The sequence below is a fragment of the Wyeomyia smithii genome, chromosome 2 (assembly GCF_029784165.1).
Source record: "Wyeomyia smithii strain HCP4-BCI-WySm-NY-G18 chromosome 2, ASM2978416v1, whole genome shotgun sequence".
Lineage (NCBI taxonomy): Eukaryota > Metazoa > Arthropoda > Insecta > Diptera > Culicidae > Wyeomyia > Wyeomyia smithii.
This window is the reverse complement of record NC_073695.1, coordinates 127049913-127068244: the sequence shown is the minus strand read 5'-3', so window position 1 is coordinate 127068244 and position 18332 is coordinate 127049913. Positions and strand designations below refer to the sequence as shown.

Genomic DNA, 18332 nt, shown 5'->3' with positions numbered 1-18332 from the left:
ACGCGCACGGAACAGGCAAAACTCGGTCATACGGAAGAAGAAGCGCCAGGAGGAAGGTCGAGATCGCGAGGTGATGGAGGAACTGTACCGTGCGAATGACACACGGAAGTTCTACGAGAAGCTGAACTGTTCCCGCAAATATGTGCCACAAGCCGACATGTGCAGGGACCTGGGCGGTACCCTTCTCACGAACAAGTGTGAGGTGATTGACAGGTGGAAGCAGTACTACGATGAGCACCTTAATGGCGATGTAGCAGAGGACGACGACGGAGTGGTAGTAGATCTCGGTGTAAACGGCTGAGGTTGCAATCCAACGCAAAAGGAGGGGCATTCGTTACTGCGCGATCGTCACGCTCGACGTGAAGAACGCGTTCAACAGTGCCAGCTGGGACTCCATAGCCTTAGCGCTACAGAGTCTCAGAGTGCCGACGCCGCTGTACAAAATTCTGGGTAACTACTTTCAGAATCGAGTGCTAGTGTATAACACAAACGAGGGTCAGAAAAGCGTCCCAGTTACCGCAGGTGTACCGCAAGGTTCCATCGTGGGTCCGGTACTGTGGAACGCTATGTATGACGGCGTGTTAAAACTAACACTCCCTCCAGGGGTGGTGATCGTGGGCTTCGCCGACGACATAACTCTTGAGGTCTATGGCGAGTCAATTAGAGAGGTAGAGTTAAAGGCCGCGCTATCCATACGCGTAGTGGAAGATTGGATGCACTCCAGGAAACTGGAGCAAGCGCACCATAAGACTGAAGTTATTGTTGTAAACAGTCTTGTCCACTTACTCATCTTTGTGCATTTATCAACACAAAAATTACATCACATCAGTTTTTTTAGTAGGCATTGTGATGAGCAAGAAAAAAAAAGCAAACCTTGTTGAGCGATGCTTTTACGCGTAGGGAGTGTAAAATATAACTACACACATGAGTAGGCGAGCCAAAGCTGCGTGCTGTTGAGTAAATTTACTGTGTCTGGGCTAAATTTATCATAGACCTGCACCGTGATAGTAGAAAAAACGCAGTGAGCATAACACAGTGAGTATAGCGCAGAGCCCTACGTAAACGCAACAGAACAGGTTATCAAGGAAACAGTCAGAAAAGTTTTCCCAGCTAGAATTTTCATCATAGTGCAGTTATCATTGAGTAATACATGTGCACTATCTACATTTTATCAGTTGCGATCAAGGAAGTCTCTCTGCGGGTGCTTTCTGCGCTTACTCTTTACAATACAGGCTTTCTGATGTTGCGTATTTTGCTTTCTTCACACAGAGTGCATTTGCTTTGGATGCACTCCAGGAAACTGGAGCAAGCGCACCATAAGACTGAAGTTATTGTTGTAAACAGTCTTGTCCACTTACTCATCTTTGTGCATTTATCAACACAAAAATTACATCACATCAGTTTTTTTAGTAGGCATTGTGATGAGCAAGAAAAAAAAAGCAAACCTTGTTGAGCGATGCTTTTACGCGAAGGGAGTGTAAAATATAACTACACACATGAGTAGGCGAGCCAAAGCTGCGTGCTGTTGAGTAAATTTACTGTGTCTGGGCTAAATTTATCATAGACCTGCACCGTGATAGTAGAAAAAACGCAGTGAGCATAACACAGTGAGTATAGCGCAGAGCCCTACGTAAACGCAACAGAACAGGTTATCAAGGAAACAGTCAGAAAAGTTTTCCCAGCTAGAATTTTCATCATAGTGCAGTTATCATTGAGTAATACATGTGCACTATCTACATTTTATCAGTTGCGATCAAGGAAGTCTCTCTGCGGGTGCTTTCTGCGCTTACTCTTTACAATACAGGCTTTCTGATGTTGCGTATTTTGCTTTCTTCACACAGAGTGCATTTGCTTTTAGTGCGCGAAAAAAATAATCAACTCATCCGTTTTTTTCAACATGCTTCAGTGTTCTGTGCTAATTATATGAGCCTCTTTGTTACACACGATGCGTATGCCAAGACTGGTTGTAAATAACAGAAAGTCGGAGCAGGAGGCATCGGTCAGTGCTGGTGCATGCACTATCGCCTTAAAACGCTCCATGAAGCTTCTGGAGGACCAGTGTGGTCCAAGCTTCTGGAGGACCAGTGTGGTCCAAGGTATTGAGTACCTCGTGCCATCGCGGCAAACTCGAGAATACGTACAGGCTAATGTGCCTAAGGGTCGCGTGCGCATACCGAACAGTGTCGTACGAGGCGGTTTGCGTCCTGACTGGCATGATGCCCATCAGCATCATCGTCAAAGAGGATGTAGAGTGCTTCGACCAACGCGACACGAGGGGTATACGCAACACCATACGGTCATCTTCAATGGCCAGGTGGCAGCGAGAGTGGCCCAACACTACAAAAGGTAGATGGACACACCGACTCATTCCAGAGTTAGCATGCTGGATTAATAGGCGCCATGGGGAAGTAACCTTCAATCTGACACAGATCCTGTCAGGCCATGGCTGCTTTAGGCAGTACCTGCATAGGTTCGGGTACGCCGAGTCCCCTATGTGCCCCACATGTACGGGTGCGGAAGAAAACGCGGAGCATGTGTTCTTCACATGTCTGCGCTTCGAGCGGATAAGGTACGAAATGCTGGCAATAAGTGGGACGGACACCACGCCAGAGAATATTGTGCGTAGAATGTGCGCGAATAGGGAAATCTGGGATGCGATCATCAAGGCCGCATCACAGATCGTAAATATTTTGCAGGGCACCAATCGACGGGAAACCACCGGCGTGCCCCAGTTAGTTAGTAGTCAACTAACTGGCCTGAATAGGCTGCTCTGTTACCCGTAGAGGTAAGTGCTAAAAAGCACGACTGGCCCTCTCCCTGAAGTAATGCCTAACGGCGGTCCCGGGAGACCAAGGGCTTTAGCTGTTCAGCTTAAGGTTGCTCAGCATGGGTAAAAGCAGATCTCGGTGTACGCGCAGATGACGACAGAATCCCAGCCTCTGACCTCCAGGAGGTTAGAGAGGAGATCGGCCGGCTGGAAAACAATAAAGCCGCTGGAACTGACCAACTCCCCAGCGGGCTGTTAAAACACGGTGGTGAATCACTGGCTAAGGCGCTACACTGAGTTGTTGCCAAGATTTGGGAGGAGGAGGTAGTACCGGAGGAGTGGATGGAGGGTACAGTGTGCCCCATCTACAAAAAAGGCGACAAGTTGGATTGCTGCAACTACCGCGCATTCACGTTGCTGAACGCCGCCTACAAGGTACTCTCTCAAACTCTGTGCCGTCGACTATCACCGATTGCAAGGGAATTCGTGGGGCAATACCAAGTGGGATTTATGGGTGCCCGCGCCCCCACGGACCAAATATTCGCGGTACGGCAGGTCCTACAGAAGTGCCGTGAGTATAATGTGCCCACACATCACTTGTTCATCGATTTTAAATCGGCATACGACACTATCGTTCGAGTCCAGCTATGGCAGATTATGCACGATTACGGCTTTCCGGATAAACTGACACGGTTGGTCAAGTCGACGATGAATCGGGTGATGTGCGTAGTTCGAGTTTCGGGAACACTCTCGAGTCCCTTCGAATCTCGAAGAGAGTTACGGCAAGGTGATGGATTATCGTGCATGCTATTAAACATCGCTTTGGCAGGTGTGATACGTAGGGATGGTATCGACACGAATGGCACGATTTTTATAAGGTCTGTTCAGCTCTTTGGCTTCGCCGATGACATTGATATTGTAGCACGAACCCTTGAAAAGATGACGGAGACGTACATCAGACTGAAGGCTGAAGCCGGACGAATTGGACTGGCCATAAACGCATCGAAGACCAAGTACATGAGAGGAAGAGGTTCCATAGAAGACAGTGTCAACCTCCCGCCATGAATTCATATTAGCGGTGATGAAATCGAGGTGGTAGACGACGTGTACCTGGGCTCACTGGTGACTGCTGACAACGACACCAGCAGAGAAATTCGTCGACGCCTTATGGCAGAAAATCGTGCCTACATTGGACTCCGGAGGACGCTCCTCTCGAATGAAATCCGCCGCCGCACGAAGTTAACCATCTACAAAACACTGATCAGAACGGTAGTCCTCTACGGCCACGAAACCTGGACTATGCTCGTGGAGGACCAACGCGCCCTTGGGGTTTTCGAACGAAAGGTGTTGCGTACCATCTGTGGTGGATTGCAGATGGAAGATGGATCATGGCGGAGGCGGATGAACCACGAGTTGCATCAACTGCTAGGAAAACCACTCATCGTCCAAACGGCGAAAATCGGGAGACTACGGTGGGCTGGGCATGTCGTTAGGATGTTGGACGACAACCCGGTGAAAATGGTTCTCGATAACAACCCGACTGGAACAAGGCGACGGGGCACGCAGCGAGCAAGGTGGCTCGATCAAGTGGAAGACGACCTGCGGGGCCTCCGCAGACGACATGGCTGGCGAGCTGCAGCCATGGACCGAGTTGAAAGGAGACGACTTCTTCGAACAGCAAGGGACACTTCGGCCTGGAGCTGACTGGTAAGGTAAGGTAAGTAAGTAATCAAACAAACCATAGTGTAATTTAAAACCTAAACTAGACTACCACAACATGATCTACCACTACTCTCTCCCACTCTGCGAGAACATTTCAAGGCAGAAGGTACAATTGATTTGGAAAATAGCGCCAAGGGGTACGCGGACAAAAAAAGGTTGAGAACCGCTGTTCTAGACCCGTCGATAGAACATTCCAATTTTGGTAGCGTTGAAAAGGGAAGGCTCTCGAATGTCAAGTGAAAGAAATAATAATTTTTTGACATTCTTCCGTTAGAGACACCGTGAACGATTCAAGTGTAGCGGGACACGCGACTGTGATGGATATATTACATGTGCTGGATTGGCTCAACGTTAAAACGATAAAACACGTAGAAAGACGTGAGAGTCCATAAATATTGTTACTGCACATTACTGAGGAATGAAATTGATGAATTCATAATATCGACTCTTTTCAGTTTGATGACCAGAGCGTAGATTAGCGCAACACTCCACTCCTTTATCTTAAGCCTGTAGTACACTCTTTGTCTAATGGTCAAATATTTGACCTGCTGACATAATGGTCAAATTTATTTGACATCATGGTTGTTGTTTGCCCGTGTTTGCCCCATGTTGAAATTGGAGAGTGACAAACAATTATCTTTGACCAAATTTTTATCTGTCAAAAAGTGCCAAATATTTGACGCTTGGTCAAAGAGTGTAATACAGGCTTTATACTTATGTAGGTATATGTTATGATATGTAAGCTAAGCAATCAGTGGAAAATATGCCATCGTCCTGAATAATAAACAAAACGTTGCTCGAAATCGACTGATGCTGGAGATGAATTCAATTTTCTTTATAAGTTGGAAGCGTTATGAGTTTTAGTGTCTAATCTTGTTATTTCCGCATGAATTTAAACAAAATCAGAACTGAAATTTACCTGAAAATGGATTTCTATGTAACTTTGTTTATTTTTTTTTATCTCGCCGCTTTCTAATTTTATCTGATTTAGATCATCAGTCTCCGTAACCAACCTACAAACAGAAAAATTCATGTAAAAGAATGCTTTTCTTGGAATTTGTGCAGCTTACCCGATATCCAATGATTTTCGCATTAAATTCGGACTACTGTCGGTCGCAGTTTCTGAATATAAATTGTCCAGTGCTTTTAAGTACTCGCGCGACACCAAACTGTAGGCTATACACGATGAAACATCCTGATCATCAACCATAACTGGAAACAAACCTGTTTTGATATTATAATGCTCGTTTGCAGGCAATGGTGAGTTTAAAACATGTGTCAAATCATTAGAAGAAAGAAGTTGACTAAATAAACTTTTGGCACCCTTTCTTTCGAAATCTTTGGTCGGTTTATCGTCTATTTTATTACCTTCTGTAATGGACTCAAACATTAATTCATCGGATTTACCTTCCTCAGAAATAAATGTTTCACTCAAAGTTTTATCCGTTGTTGAAGAATCTTCGATAGATGAAGTAAAATCTTCTGTTACAATTGTGCCACTATCAACATTAGCTAGATCCAATTTTGTCTGATTCGATCTAGTTTGAACCATTATTTCTTGTAACTTTGGTTCCCATTCGTCCGTTGTTTCGGCCAAAGACTTTTTGAGTAGAAGCATAGCATTCTCGATCTCATCTGCAGGTACATTTGGTTCTGTTAACAACGTTTGAATCACTTCAACATTTTGTTTAAACCCCATCTGATCCTGATTCGCTTTCTTTTTTAGCTTTGCAAAACTATCGGTATCTTCCGAAAGATATGCCAACTTATCGAAAATTTTCGCATATATCTCGTAACCGGTTATAGCAAAATTTTTAACATCTTCCACAATTTGCTTGGTGTTGCACGTAATTTTCGGAGGTATTAACTGGACGATCATCGTTGGCAAATGAATTTCCCACATTTCCACGGGGTTATAAGCGAAACTAGCAACTAACCCCATGTAAGAAAAATACTGTGTATGATCACGATGGAGGGAATGCTTACAATTTGTATGGTTTTTTAACCCTCTACATTTGTATGCATGTCCATGAAAACGCGATTCCAAATATTTCGCAAACGAGTAACACCAAGTATCATTAGACATAGGCGTTGGTGTAGTGATTTCATTGCAAATGTTACATTTGGAAGTAACCAATATCGTACCAGTATCCAATTTATTCACATCTTCACTTAATTTCACCTGAACACATCCTTGTGAATGAACGTAGCGCCGAACATGATCCATCATTGGTACATTACATGATTTACATATATACGTGCTACGAAAGCAGTAACGTTCCAAGAATTCGCCTAACATTATATCATTATGTCCATAGAATTGCATGTTTAGAAATGATGGCTGAGCACAAAAAGATGATGGTGCGTTTAAATTATAGTAAAAACTGCAAAACAATACGGGTAGTCGCTGATGACTTTCGAGATGAAGAGCATCCTTGTAAATATACTCATCGAGAGATTTTTGATGGCAAGTTATCGCACATTGGCTGCGACTACTACCGTTCCCCACTGAAATGAAATAAAAAGAAAAGCATTAACTAAGCTACTAATATAGAAAATTGCTAAAATTTATATATCTTCTTCTTAATACATAAAAATCATTTGGTGTACGTAAAAAGAGTATCACTCAAGATAGGATCAACGAATTTGAATGATTCCTTTTGTAATTATTTTGTATTGGCATCATCCTACAAAATTAAAAAATCAACCGAAAAATAGTAGGAGGGTGGTATTCAAGACACGACCGCATGACGTTGACTACCGTATTCTTATATTCCATTAAAACAAATAGTAGAGTGAATTGCAATGCTTCTATTACAAAACTTCTAGGCACCAAAAGTTACCAGTTGCCGATTATTCTTGTTTACTGGTAAGTACGTCCAGAAATCCAGACATTTAAGTATTTTGCAGTAGCCATGTACTACTAACAGCCACCAGCATTACGGGTGAAACCGGCACGAGATGACCGGTACTATTTTGTCCTTCCTCCTTTCAGCTGCTAACACCTAGCGTCCGTATGTAACCGTTACGGTTTAGTAATGAAACTGATGGGGTTTGATTGATTGATTTCTTTTGAAGGGACTTTAACCCCAAACGGTCATTCGTCCCTCTGCTTTGCTTGAGGATAAACAGTCTCTTGTATAGCCCAAAGACATACGCTGGACGATGGTGGCTTCTCAAAGCACCTGGCGGTGCGAGTCTCTTTCAGTTTCGGGTTGTATTCACCCAACGATATCTGAATCGAATTACCGCTGGTGGGGTCCAACTCAGATCGAAGGAAAGCCAAACTGAAAGAGGTAAGAACTGCAGCTAATCACTACCACCGCCGCTGTTGCCCGCTGCTGATTCACTTCGCTTACTGCCATCGGTGTTGATGTCCGCTGCTGCTACCTGCTGCTAGTAAACTGAACTGATGGGGTGAAATGTTCGAACGGTACCTTCTATACCAAGGCTTCGTCAGTTAGTTAGAAAGAAGGAGGAGCTAAGTAGATAATGAAATGACAAGGAACGTAAGTAAGCATCGAAAACAAAAAGTGACAACAACAATAACAACAAAGTCAGATCGATTGTATCCGTTAGTGTCGACTGTGCTTGGGAAGAGAGGTAGTGATTGGCTGCGCGGTATGATTTAGACAATCGATATTAATTACCAATTTTTCAATAGTGTATTTCAAACAATAGTTTGTTTTCGTTACATAAATTAAACCGTGAAAGAATTACTGATCGATTGATGCCAAAACCTCGAAAACCTGATTATAAATGACTGAAAAATAAGCGCTCAAAACCTGACCGCTTTTCCTTGGTTTTCCCTGGTTGAATTACTAGATTTTCAAATTCAGGAGCCTAGCTTCGATATAGACGTTAGTCAACGTCAGAAGATGAAAAATCCCAAACAAGGTTCATGTGTTCCCGCCTTTTACTGCAAGAACAACGCCATCAGATTGCTATGGTTGCAGGACATGTGCTCTAGACCAGCGGTTCTCAACGTTTTTTGTCCGCGTTCCGCTTGGCGCTATTTTTCAAATCAATTGTACCTTCTGGCTTAAAATGTTCTCGCAGAGTGGGAGAGAGTAGTGGTAGATCATGTTGTGGTAGTCTAGTTTAGGTTTTAAATTACACTATGGTTTGTTTGATTACTGGGTCAGAATTTGTGAAACGGATCACTAAAAATCGCGATGTCTAATTTTTTCAAATAAGTATTAAAAACTTCAAGAGTTTCACTCGGGAAGTTGATTTTCCAATTTTTATTGAATTTGAGTAAGTTTACAAGTTGTTATTGTCATTTGAAATTTAGGTCAAAATTATTTTTAAACAGACATAGCAATAAAAAAATTGCATTGAATTTGATGAAATTTTCACGCAGATGCATCCTAAGTTGTAGTTTACGAAAATATTTTTTTTGGAGAAAAAAAATATTTTTTCAATAGTAACTATTTAAAACAATATGTTAAAAATCTATGTTCTGGGGCACTGAAAAATCTGAAAAAAAAATCACAAGTATTTTTGACGAAATTTCGAAACTGCCCTGAAAATTTCGCGGTGGTGGTATTTTATTATCAAAAGATATGGGCCTTCAAAGTTGGTGCCAAGCGTATTTTCAAGCGAGAAGCGAGTGAGCAGTACTACTATTGACAATCCCAGTTTCAGTTATATGCAAAAATTCTATATGGTTTGTAAAATTAGTTTAAAGAAATGATTTTGAGTCGCAAAATAGTCAAAATATGCTTAGTCTGTTACCCAACTTAATGATGAAGACAGTATATTTTATGCCCCTTACAACTCGCAAGCCTACCTAGACATTTTACTAAAAAAATAATGCAAAATTTAGTTAGGGGACAACCGTACAGAACACATCAGCGGGTTAAGATCGCCCGTGCTATTACTTTTAGCCATTATGATGCAACGGTTTGATCGTTGGTGAGACCTTTCAATACGACCTTGAATGGCTTGGCGCTCTTAGTGTCATATGTCAAAAAATTATGCATCTTTCAGTTAAATACTGAATAAGACAATTCCAATCTTTCAATGTTTGGGCCAGTAGGCGGCATTCCCCTCTTCGGCCAATTTGATGAATATCTTTGATATCGAAGAGAAGCGTTGGCAGTACTCTTTTAAAAATTTTAAATTCAAAAGCAATAGTTACCACAATAGGTGGAACCTTCTTCTTTGAAGAAATTTCATTTTGAATAGTTTAATTCCACCGGCTTTTTGCTCAGGTAGAAAATAAAATAAATTTTCACTGTATAAACTAGTGTCAGAAAGAGATACCTCTCTTTTCTTTCCCGTAGCGATGCATGGTTTCTTTGTTCGCCCTGCCCTTTCAGGTGATACGAAAAAAACTGAAAAATAATATCAAATTGCAAATAGGTATCACGCAAAAGTCGGACTGTGCGTAACCACATCAATAATGCGTCTTTTTAGAGCATCTTTTGTACTGTTTCGGAACCAATACAGAGAATGTGTGTTGTTCAACGAGGCTCGCTATTGGCTGTTTCGGTTGCTGACGGTGGTTAGGGATGCACGAGCCTTTGATACGCACCGACTCGCGAAAGTAACCAGCGGATTTTTGAGCGCCCCAAAACTGATCGTTTGCCCAAAACCGAAGTCTACCGCAACACTACGATTTTGTTTGTATTATACATATTCTGATTACGATCTCTGTCAATGTATTCATTACGCAACTGTTGCGTTATCCTTTTGACACATTTTTGTGCAAAGCCAGAGCATTTAATGTGCGTTTTGGGCAGACACATCGGTTTATGTTAGCTTGAACAGTCAAAGACCAGTCCACAAGCAACCAAAAACACGTCTGACCTGTTGGACAGCTCAAGACGCACTGGAGGTCGATTGGTCATGTCTACACTTGGCACATTGCATTTCCAATTTGTTGCAAGTTTTATATGGGAAAACCTACTTTTTCTTTTCTAGAGAGCTCAAATCATATAGTGCGAGATTGAGAGCTTTTCACATACCACCACTTTTCACATGTAGTTGCAAACAGCAGGCGCTTACTACAGACTACACAAGTGCTTGTAGAGATATCTGTTGACATGCAGTAAAGCGGTCTGCTTCAATTAACGCAGACAGAGCAAGCTCAATTTTTTCCCAAATTATGATTAGTTTTAGCGGGTCTCAAACAATTTTTTTATTTATTTTTAAACTGTTGTAGATTCATTTGAGGCACAACTGACAGTTTTGGCAGTAATGTGACAAGAAATGAAAACTTTTCAAATGTAAATATGTTTCGAAATAAACTGTGTTTCCTTTATATTTGTTAGTATACTCAACATTCAAATAGCTATAATTTAGATATAATATTTTGGGCACTTTGTATAGCTTTATTTAATGATTTACCTAGCTTTTGAAAAATAATGGAATTGGACAAATATTGTAATATATTAACATTTTTAATTGATCATATTCAAATCCTATAAGTAGATAATCAGATTGTGATTGGTTTGACCTTTTGTAAGTAAACTCAGTTTGTGCTTTGTTTAATATGTATGTTTGCATTTTTTTACTTTTAAGCTTTGAACGCATGGAACTCTGCCAGTTTTTATACTCAATATGTTTCTTAAGTTTCTCATCTATATATCATCTAACGGACTCGATCAAGCGATATATAGGAATTGTATAATTTATGATTCAAACCACGTGTTCGTGGACCCAACAGTATCTTTACTGTTGGTTTGAACCGGTTTCAAATCGTCGAACTTAATTCACTTTTGAAATTTACGCGACAAACCATACGTATTCGTGCGTGGTCTTAACAATACTTGTTAGTTTAACTCGGTTCCATTAATTAAAATATAATAACATTTATATTTTTGTCAAATAAACCACACGCATTGGTCGGTGGCCCTAACTCTATGTTGGTTGGTTGTTGTTGGTGTATCGGTTTAAATCGTGGATGTGAATCGTGTAGTATAATATTTTGCAATCCAATGGAATAAACCACACACCTCTGCGTGGCCCCCATAGCATTTTTTGTCACTCTGACTTAAATCGGTCTCAAATTAGGATAGCTTATAAAGACATACGACCAGTATACGGGAAACGTCGTTAGTCGATCTGCTAGGCATAAAATCAGATGTCCTGATGCCTGAATATCCAAAGACTCCGCGTCGATACCATCGCATTTGCTATATATAGATTAACAAGGCGTCGGTATCAGGTCAATCCACGAGAAAGCAATAGGAGTTGCGAGGCGTTAATATTGGTACAATTCTTGTAGCTTTAGTAACATTGTGTAGTTGTCTAAGATAAATCAAGGGAGATACGTTCCGGTAGTTGCATGATGGCTTCATAAGGAGATGACCGGGTATTCGAATCAGCTCAAATTTAGTCATAGGACCGGATATCTCGCGTGTGCTTTTTTGCGGTGTTACAGAATGACTTCGGATCACGTTCTGATTTTCACGGTGGATATACAAAACTGGTAGGCGCGATATTTGTTATGATGAACCCGCACATCGAGTTAAGCGTATCGTTTACCAAAACGAAACCAAACCCTCCCCCTTCTCCAACATCCCAGTGATTTTTCGTGGAAGTGCAGAGGTGTTCTCGGCTTCCAATAAAGCGAGTTTCACGTCAACATATTTCTATATACACTCCTTCATTGACCTGCATTCGGATGCGGCCGGCGCCGGTATTGCCTAATACATATAGAGATTAGGGTCACCAGTTTTTACACATTGAGGATGCATGTTAGTCCCAAGCATCATCCGTTGGTTCTCTGTGTAATTACAGCTGATCTGGCTATAACGGAGTAGCAACCGCGGGCGGTCAATCATGCTCATGCTCATGCTCTAGAGAGTTCAAATCATATATTTCATAAATTTAAAAGTGTGGTATCCCTTTGCTTATAGCAGGTTTTCACAACCCTGCAATTTTTCAGTTTAGTGAAACAAAGAAACGATATTTGATACGTTCCGCGCAACACTGTCAGAAAATGATAAGAGCAATAAAATGATCCTGGAGCCGGCTCTCCAGGCTCAGTTCGAATTGATATTCCAAACATTTAAAAAGTGCTTTACTCTCGCCACAGTGCAAACTAGGACTTATATTTTAGAATTGAAATATAAGAAGTTACAGTGTATCCCCTAGTGTTCCTTAGGTCCTCAGGTTTAGGTTCTCCGGCCAATATCCAGCTCTCCCGGACTTGGGTAGAGTCTCCTCAGTCTAGCGTGATTACGCCTAATACAGGGTGACAAAAACGTCCGGTCACACAGGAAAATCTCAATATTTCAAAGAATAAGAAGAAAACCTGAATCTTGCTTTCATAGCTTTATTCAGTAACTCATAAAGATACTTCACAGATGATATCTCGGAATTACACCACCTTTCTCTGTTCGAACCAGCTTCAGACGTCTCGGAAAGTCGTCGCAAGCGGCACGCACGTGCCTAATCGGCATCTCGTCCCAGATTTTCGTGATAACTCGCTTGAATTGCTCCAAATTTGTTATTTTATAGTCATTCAGCTTCGGCATCATGCATCCCCACACGGAATAATCCAGTGGATTCAGATCCGGAGACGACGTAGGCCATTCATTCTTCGAAATGAAATCGGTCAAGTTTTTCTCACACCACGCCTGAACAACCTTTGCGGTGTGGGCCATCTTGCTGGAAGCAGTAGTAATTGTCTTCAAACAATAAGGAATGTTCATTTTATAAAACGGACATTTTGAATAGACGATAAAAACTAAACATTAACTCCAAATTTGATGAATCTTCCTTTATCGTGTAGTTGAGTTTGTTGACATTGTGCCGGTGTTTTGGTTTTGGTGTCGGAACGGTTAAGTTTCGGAAAATGGCACGATTCGATCAAGATACTCGTTTTTTGATTGTTCAAAAGTACTGTTCCGAGGGACTATCCTGTAGAAATATTGCAAAACTTGTGAAAAGGTCTAAGTCTACTGTGTACCAGATCATCAGAAAGTTTGGAGAACACGATTCTCTTGAAGATTTGCCAAGATCCAAAACCAGAAAAGGTGCGGCTATTCCACAAATCGAGCAGAAGTGTGTGAAGCTTTTACTGTCCAATGAATGTGACTCTGTGCGAAAAATTGCTTAAAAACTCAGAGTTAGTATAGGAACGGTTCAAAATATCAAACGAAGGAATAATATCAGAACCTACAAAAAACAGAAGACACCGAAACGGACCGAGGAACAGCATGAACGGGCAAAGGAACGATGTCAGAGGTTTGATAGGATACTGAAAAAGCAATGAAACTGTTGCATTTTAATGGATGACGAGACTTACTGAAAACTGAACGCAACAACACTTCCGGGGCCACAATTTTTCAATTCTATTGTAGGTAGGGAAGTACCAGATGTAAAACGATCGATTAGAATGGACAAGTTTGGTAAGAAAGTGCTTGTATGGCAAGCTTTTTGTTCTTGTGGAAAAAAAAGTTTGCCATATTTCACAATAGGAACCATAAGCGCTGAGAATTACCGGAAGGAGTGCATTCAAAAACGTCTTGTTGCTGTGTATCGTCAACACAAGACCCCACCAATGTTCTGGCCAGACCTTGCATCCGCCCACTACGCTGCTGCCACTCTTGAAATGCTGAAGAAATATACGATTAAATTAGTCGAAGAGGCGAATAATCCACCAAATTGTCCAGAGCTACGTCCGGTTGAACGCTATTGGGTAATTATCAAGCGGTATCTTCGAAAGGATGGTAGAGAAGCACAGTCAATTGATGAGTTCAAGAAAATGTGGTCATCTGCAAGCCGAAAAGTTAAGCCAGAAACTGTAAAGAGGCTTATGAGTGGAGTTCGAGGGAAAGTTCACCAGTTTTATAGTTAGATGAACTGAGTTAGGTTTTACATTTTGTACTTTTTGTTGAAAAATAAACCTTCATTTTGCAAAAAACCGTCTGGAAATTGCTTGAAAAATAATAAAGATATCACCAAAACAAAGTGTCCGTTTGATAAAATGAACAGTCCTTAGTTCAGCTTGAGGCAGAACATTTTTATTCAAAACCGTGTCCAGGTAGTACGCTGCGTTGATTTTGACCCCTTTATCGATAACAGGGCTAGTAGCGAACTTGGGGTAAAATAATAGTGACTTTAGTGACTTTTTTCAATAAAATAGTGACCAAATAGAGACTAAATAGTGACCAAAAAGTAAACAAAAGAGGATTTTCAAATTTATTGTTCAACCATCAATGGATTAAATTTTATTTGAAAATTATGTCTTAAGGGGTTATATACCTTCTTGGTCGAGAAAAATGAGGGAAGTTTGAATTTATTTTAAGTGCATAGCACCATTTTCATTGTATCAAAGTGGTATTTTTCTAAAGGCACAGTTTATCAACAACAAGAATATACGTTTGATTTTGAGATATACCAATTATTACTGGAGTAATGGCCGTTTCCCCGAAACACAATTTTTTTGCAGAGGCTTGCGGTGATCCTGATAGAGACTCAGCGGGTCAACCGAAATCAAAAAACTCATATTATTTCATTAGTTTAGAAGTGTACCGGGTCCTTGAACGATCGCTTTTATGAGTATTTAGTTTTCAGTGCTAACGGGAACGATTTTCCCAAAAAATGCACCTTTTGAGCGCTAAAAATTGCGTTAAAAATTTTTTTGCGGCAAAATGTAACTGTATGTTTCAAAAAGCGATCGTTCAAGGACCGGCGAATTTAATAACGAAAATTAAAAAAAAAAGATGAAGGAAATCGGTTCATTAGTTTTCCCGCAATCAGGATCACGGCAAAGTCATTTTTCGGAAAATACTATTCCGAGATAATCGCGTGTAAAGTTTCAAGTTTAACTTATGCGGCCGTGGTGAGGCGCACTGCGAATCGCTCTTACTTTCTTCCTATTGCTCAGATCTTAATGAAAATTTGTGAAAATGTTCTCAAGATGTTGTATTTGAAGATAATGCAATAAATTTTTTTTCGGTTTTTTGAAAACCAAAAAGGTATATAACCCCTTAAGAACATTGGATTCGTTCTCGTAGAAAAAAGTCGAACTAAAATCTGTATCATTGTTTCACATTGAAATGGTTTGAATATATTCGAATACAAGTTTTCGAGTTATAAAAGTGTTAGTGAAACAACTTACTTTATGTATGCACTCTCAGATACGCATGGTGTTGGTTGTCTGTCAGTTGTATTTAGTTCTTGATGTGCGATGGTACAATTCCGGGAAGTCAAAGTAAAACGGTTTTTGGTTGGTGATCTTGTCGGCCACGATCTGCCGTAAAGTTGAGAGGGAGCGTGTCCGGCGAAGTAATAACGTTCAGTTTAAAATTTTTACCGATCTGAGTATATCTATTTGATCTGTTCACAATATTTTGGCATCGAACGGTCCGATTCTTTCAGAAAAAGAGGCGCGATAGAATGAAAATGATTCTTTCACGGCTCGCTGTTCACGAGTTCACGTCAATACTGTTTATTATAAAACGGAAATTTTGGAAAAAAAAACGTTTCCCCGTGTCTTCGAAAACTCTTCAGAGATGACCACTAGGTGTTCAAGCAAGACGGTGGACAACGCACAATGCGAACTTGATTCAAGGTTGGTGTAGGGGCAATTTGAGGGACTTTTTGAATAAAAATAAACGGCCGTAAAATTCACCTTATCTCAAGTCAATAAACTTTTTTGTTAGTCGAACATGATGTCGAAGCTTACAGATTACAAAATCTCCAACTTGAGACAAGTTAAAGCGGTTATCCAGAAAATCTGAGATGAAATCCCAGATCCGTGCGTGCCGCCTGCGACAGCTTCGAAATGCATTTGGAGTTGATTAAGATAACTAGAGGAGGGGTTTCTCCAAAACATCTACTTTCAATACTTCTAAAGTTACTACTTTCAATGAACAGAAGGTCAAGTTCCTCTTCGAAATACAGACCAAGGATTTGCTATGTTACTTTCAATAAAAAAAAACTCAGAAATTAAATAAGTTATAACCACTTACTCACTTAAATGAACTTCTAACTTGAAAATCTCCAATTGTGTATAAACACAGCAAGATTAGCGTGATAATTTTCCTAAAAAATTGAACAGCTCAGTTTCTCCAGTACGAATTTTGTATTGGAAAACGTCTAATTTACATGGTGGAACTGATATGCATAGAAATAACTTACTGAGTGGCAAGTTTCTCGTATTGTCCTAGTGGGTATTTTTATGAAAAAATAATTAAATCGAAAAATATTTAATTAGATTTATTATTATTATTATTTATTTAAGACGCTTTACCACTGACATGGCATTCGTGTCTATCAGTTAAAGATAGTTATATTTGGTTGTACAATTCAGTTTCTTTTAAAAAATTGATTATTCTCTCTTTCTCTTCGTTATTAGATAAGATCTTTTCGATATAATCGCCTACGTTAAGGTGCTTTTTCCGACAATCAGCGTATTTGTTACATTCTTCTAAAATATGTGTAACGGTGAGAAGTACACCGTAAGTATTGCACGTTGAAGGTAAATTGTGATCTCTTATATAGGAATGTGTGAGACGGGTGTGGCCAACGCGGAGCCTAGTTAAGACTCGTTGATCAGATGCATTCTTCCTATCTATATATTTAACGACGCTTCCTTTGATTCGTTTTGAGTGGTGTTGTGTCTGCTGCCAGGTTTTTTCCCAGGTGTTCCAGATTTTTTCTTTAACAAATCTCACAGTGTCTTGGGCAGGGATTGCCATAGCTACAGGTGGTTCTTTTCGTCCCAAGTTTGCCAGTGTCGGCTTTTTCATTCCCGTTAATTCCCGCATGTCCTGGAATCCAACAAATTGTGAAATCATGCTTCTTGCAAGCTGTTTCCACCTTTTGAATCCATGGGTGATTCGAATGCCCCCCGTTGTTGGCGTCGATGCAACTAGCAGAGTCAGTGAGTATTTAAGTTGGGCGGCCATCTTTAATATTTTCCGTGGCTTTCCAGAGTGCGTATGCTTCGGCCGAGAAAATGCTGCACGCTCCGGGTAAGGGGTAACAGTTTTTCACCGTCTCTGACACCACTCCGGCACCAGTTGTATAACCGTCTTTAGAACCGTCAGTAAAAATGTGTTTGTGTGATGGATAATGGGTTGCAATGAACTCATGAAATTTTGGTATCACAATGTAGCTAGCTGTACCTGCTCTGGTTGAATGTTTGAGGGTGTTATCGATTTGTGGTGCTTTGCTATACCATTTTCGGTCGCTTAAGCGTTCGTTACTGCTTGTGGAAGGTAATGTATGTTCGGTAGTGCTTCTAAATAATTCGGCTGATCGTTCAACGATTGGGAGATTTTCTGCATTTTTCATTTTTACAAGTAGTTGAGCTACTAGGCAAGCAACCAGCTTCGGCTATTACCGATGTAACCGGACTGGTTCTAAATGCTCCGGAGGAACGACGAATCATTCCATTATATGTTGTTCTCAATTTTTGTCCATTTTTTCGAGATTCATACTTGTAATTCCGATACCGAAAAGTAATTTAGATGTGATAAGAGATGAACCCACTTTTTGGAGAGTGGAGCGTGCGCTTCGCTTTAATTTGGCACCAAGGACCCTAAGGATATTCAGGCGAATTATGCAACTTCGTTTGATATAAGCAAAATGTTGCAAAAAATTTAGTTTCGAATCGAATATTACTCCTAAAATTTTCATTTTTCGAGTAGGTACATGGGATTGGCACCCGTTTATTTTTAATTGCTTTTTCCTTTTTTCGATGTTTAATGTTGCATATGTGGATAATTTTCGATTTAGTTGGCGCAATTGTAAAACCCACGTTGTTAGTCCATTCGATGACTCGACATTCCATTAACTGCGTTTCTCAACATTTGTCGAACTTTTACTGCGTTCCCAGCAAACAAATTGGTTTATATAACTCGCATTCAACTCTGTT

The 18332-nt window shown here is 40.6% G+C and overlaps 1 protein-coding gene across 4 annotated transcripts in view; it reads right to left on the bottom strand.

Moving 5' to 3' along the window:
- Positions 1–18332, bottom strand: part of LOC129726100 (putative 1-phosphatidylinositol 3-phosphate 5-kinase) — a 287136-nt gene that overhangs the window by 65061 nt on the left and 203743 nt on the right. For all 4 annotated transcript variants that reach the window (XM_055682741.1, XM_055682740.1, XM_055682743.1 and 1 more), the window contains 2 exons: positions 5560–6997; positions 5409–5502 (listed from right to left, as the gene is read on the bottom strand). In XM_055682741.1, coding sequence (XP_055538716.1) covers positions 5409–5502; positions 5560–6997 — 1532 coding nt within the window. The remainder of the gene's footprint in view (positions 1–5408; positions 5503–5559; positions 6998–18332) is intronic.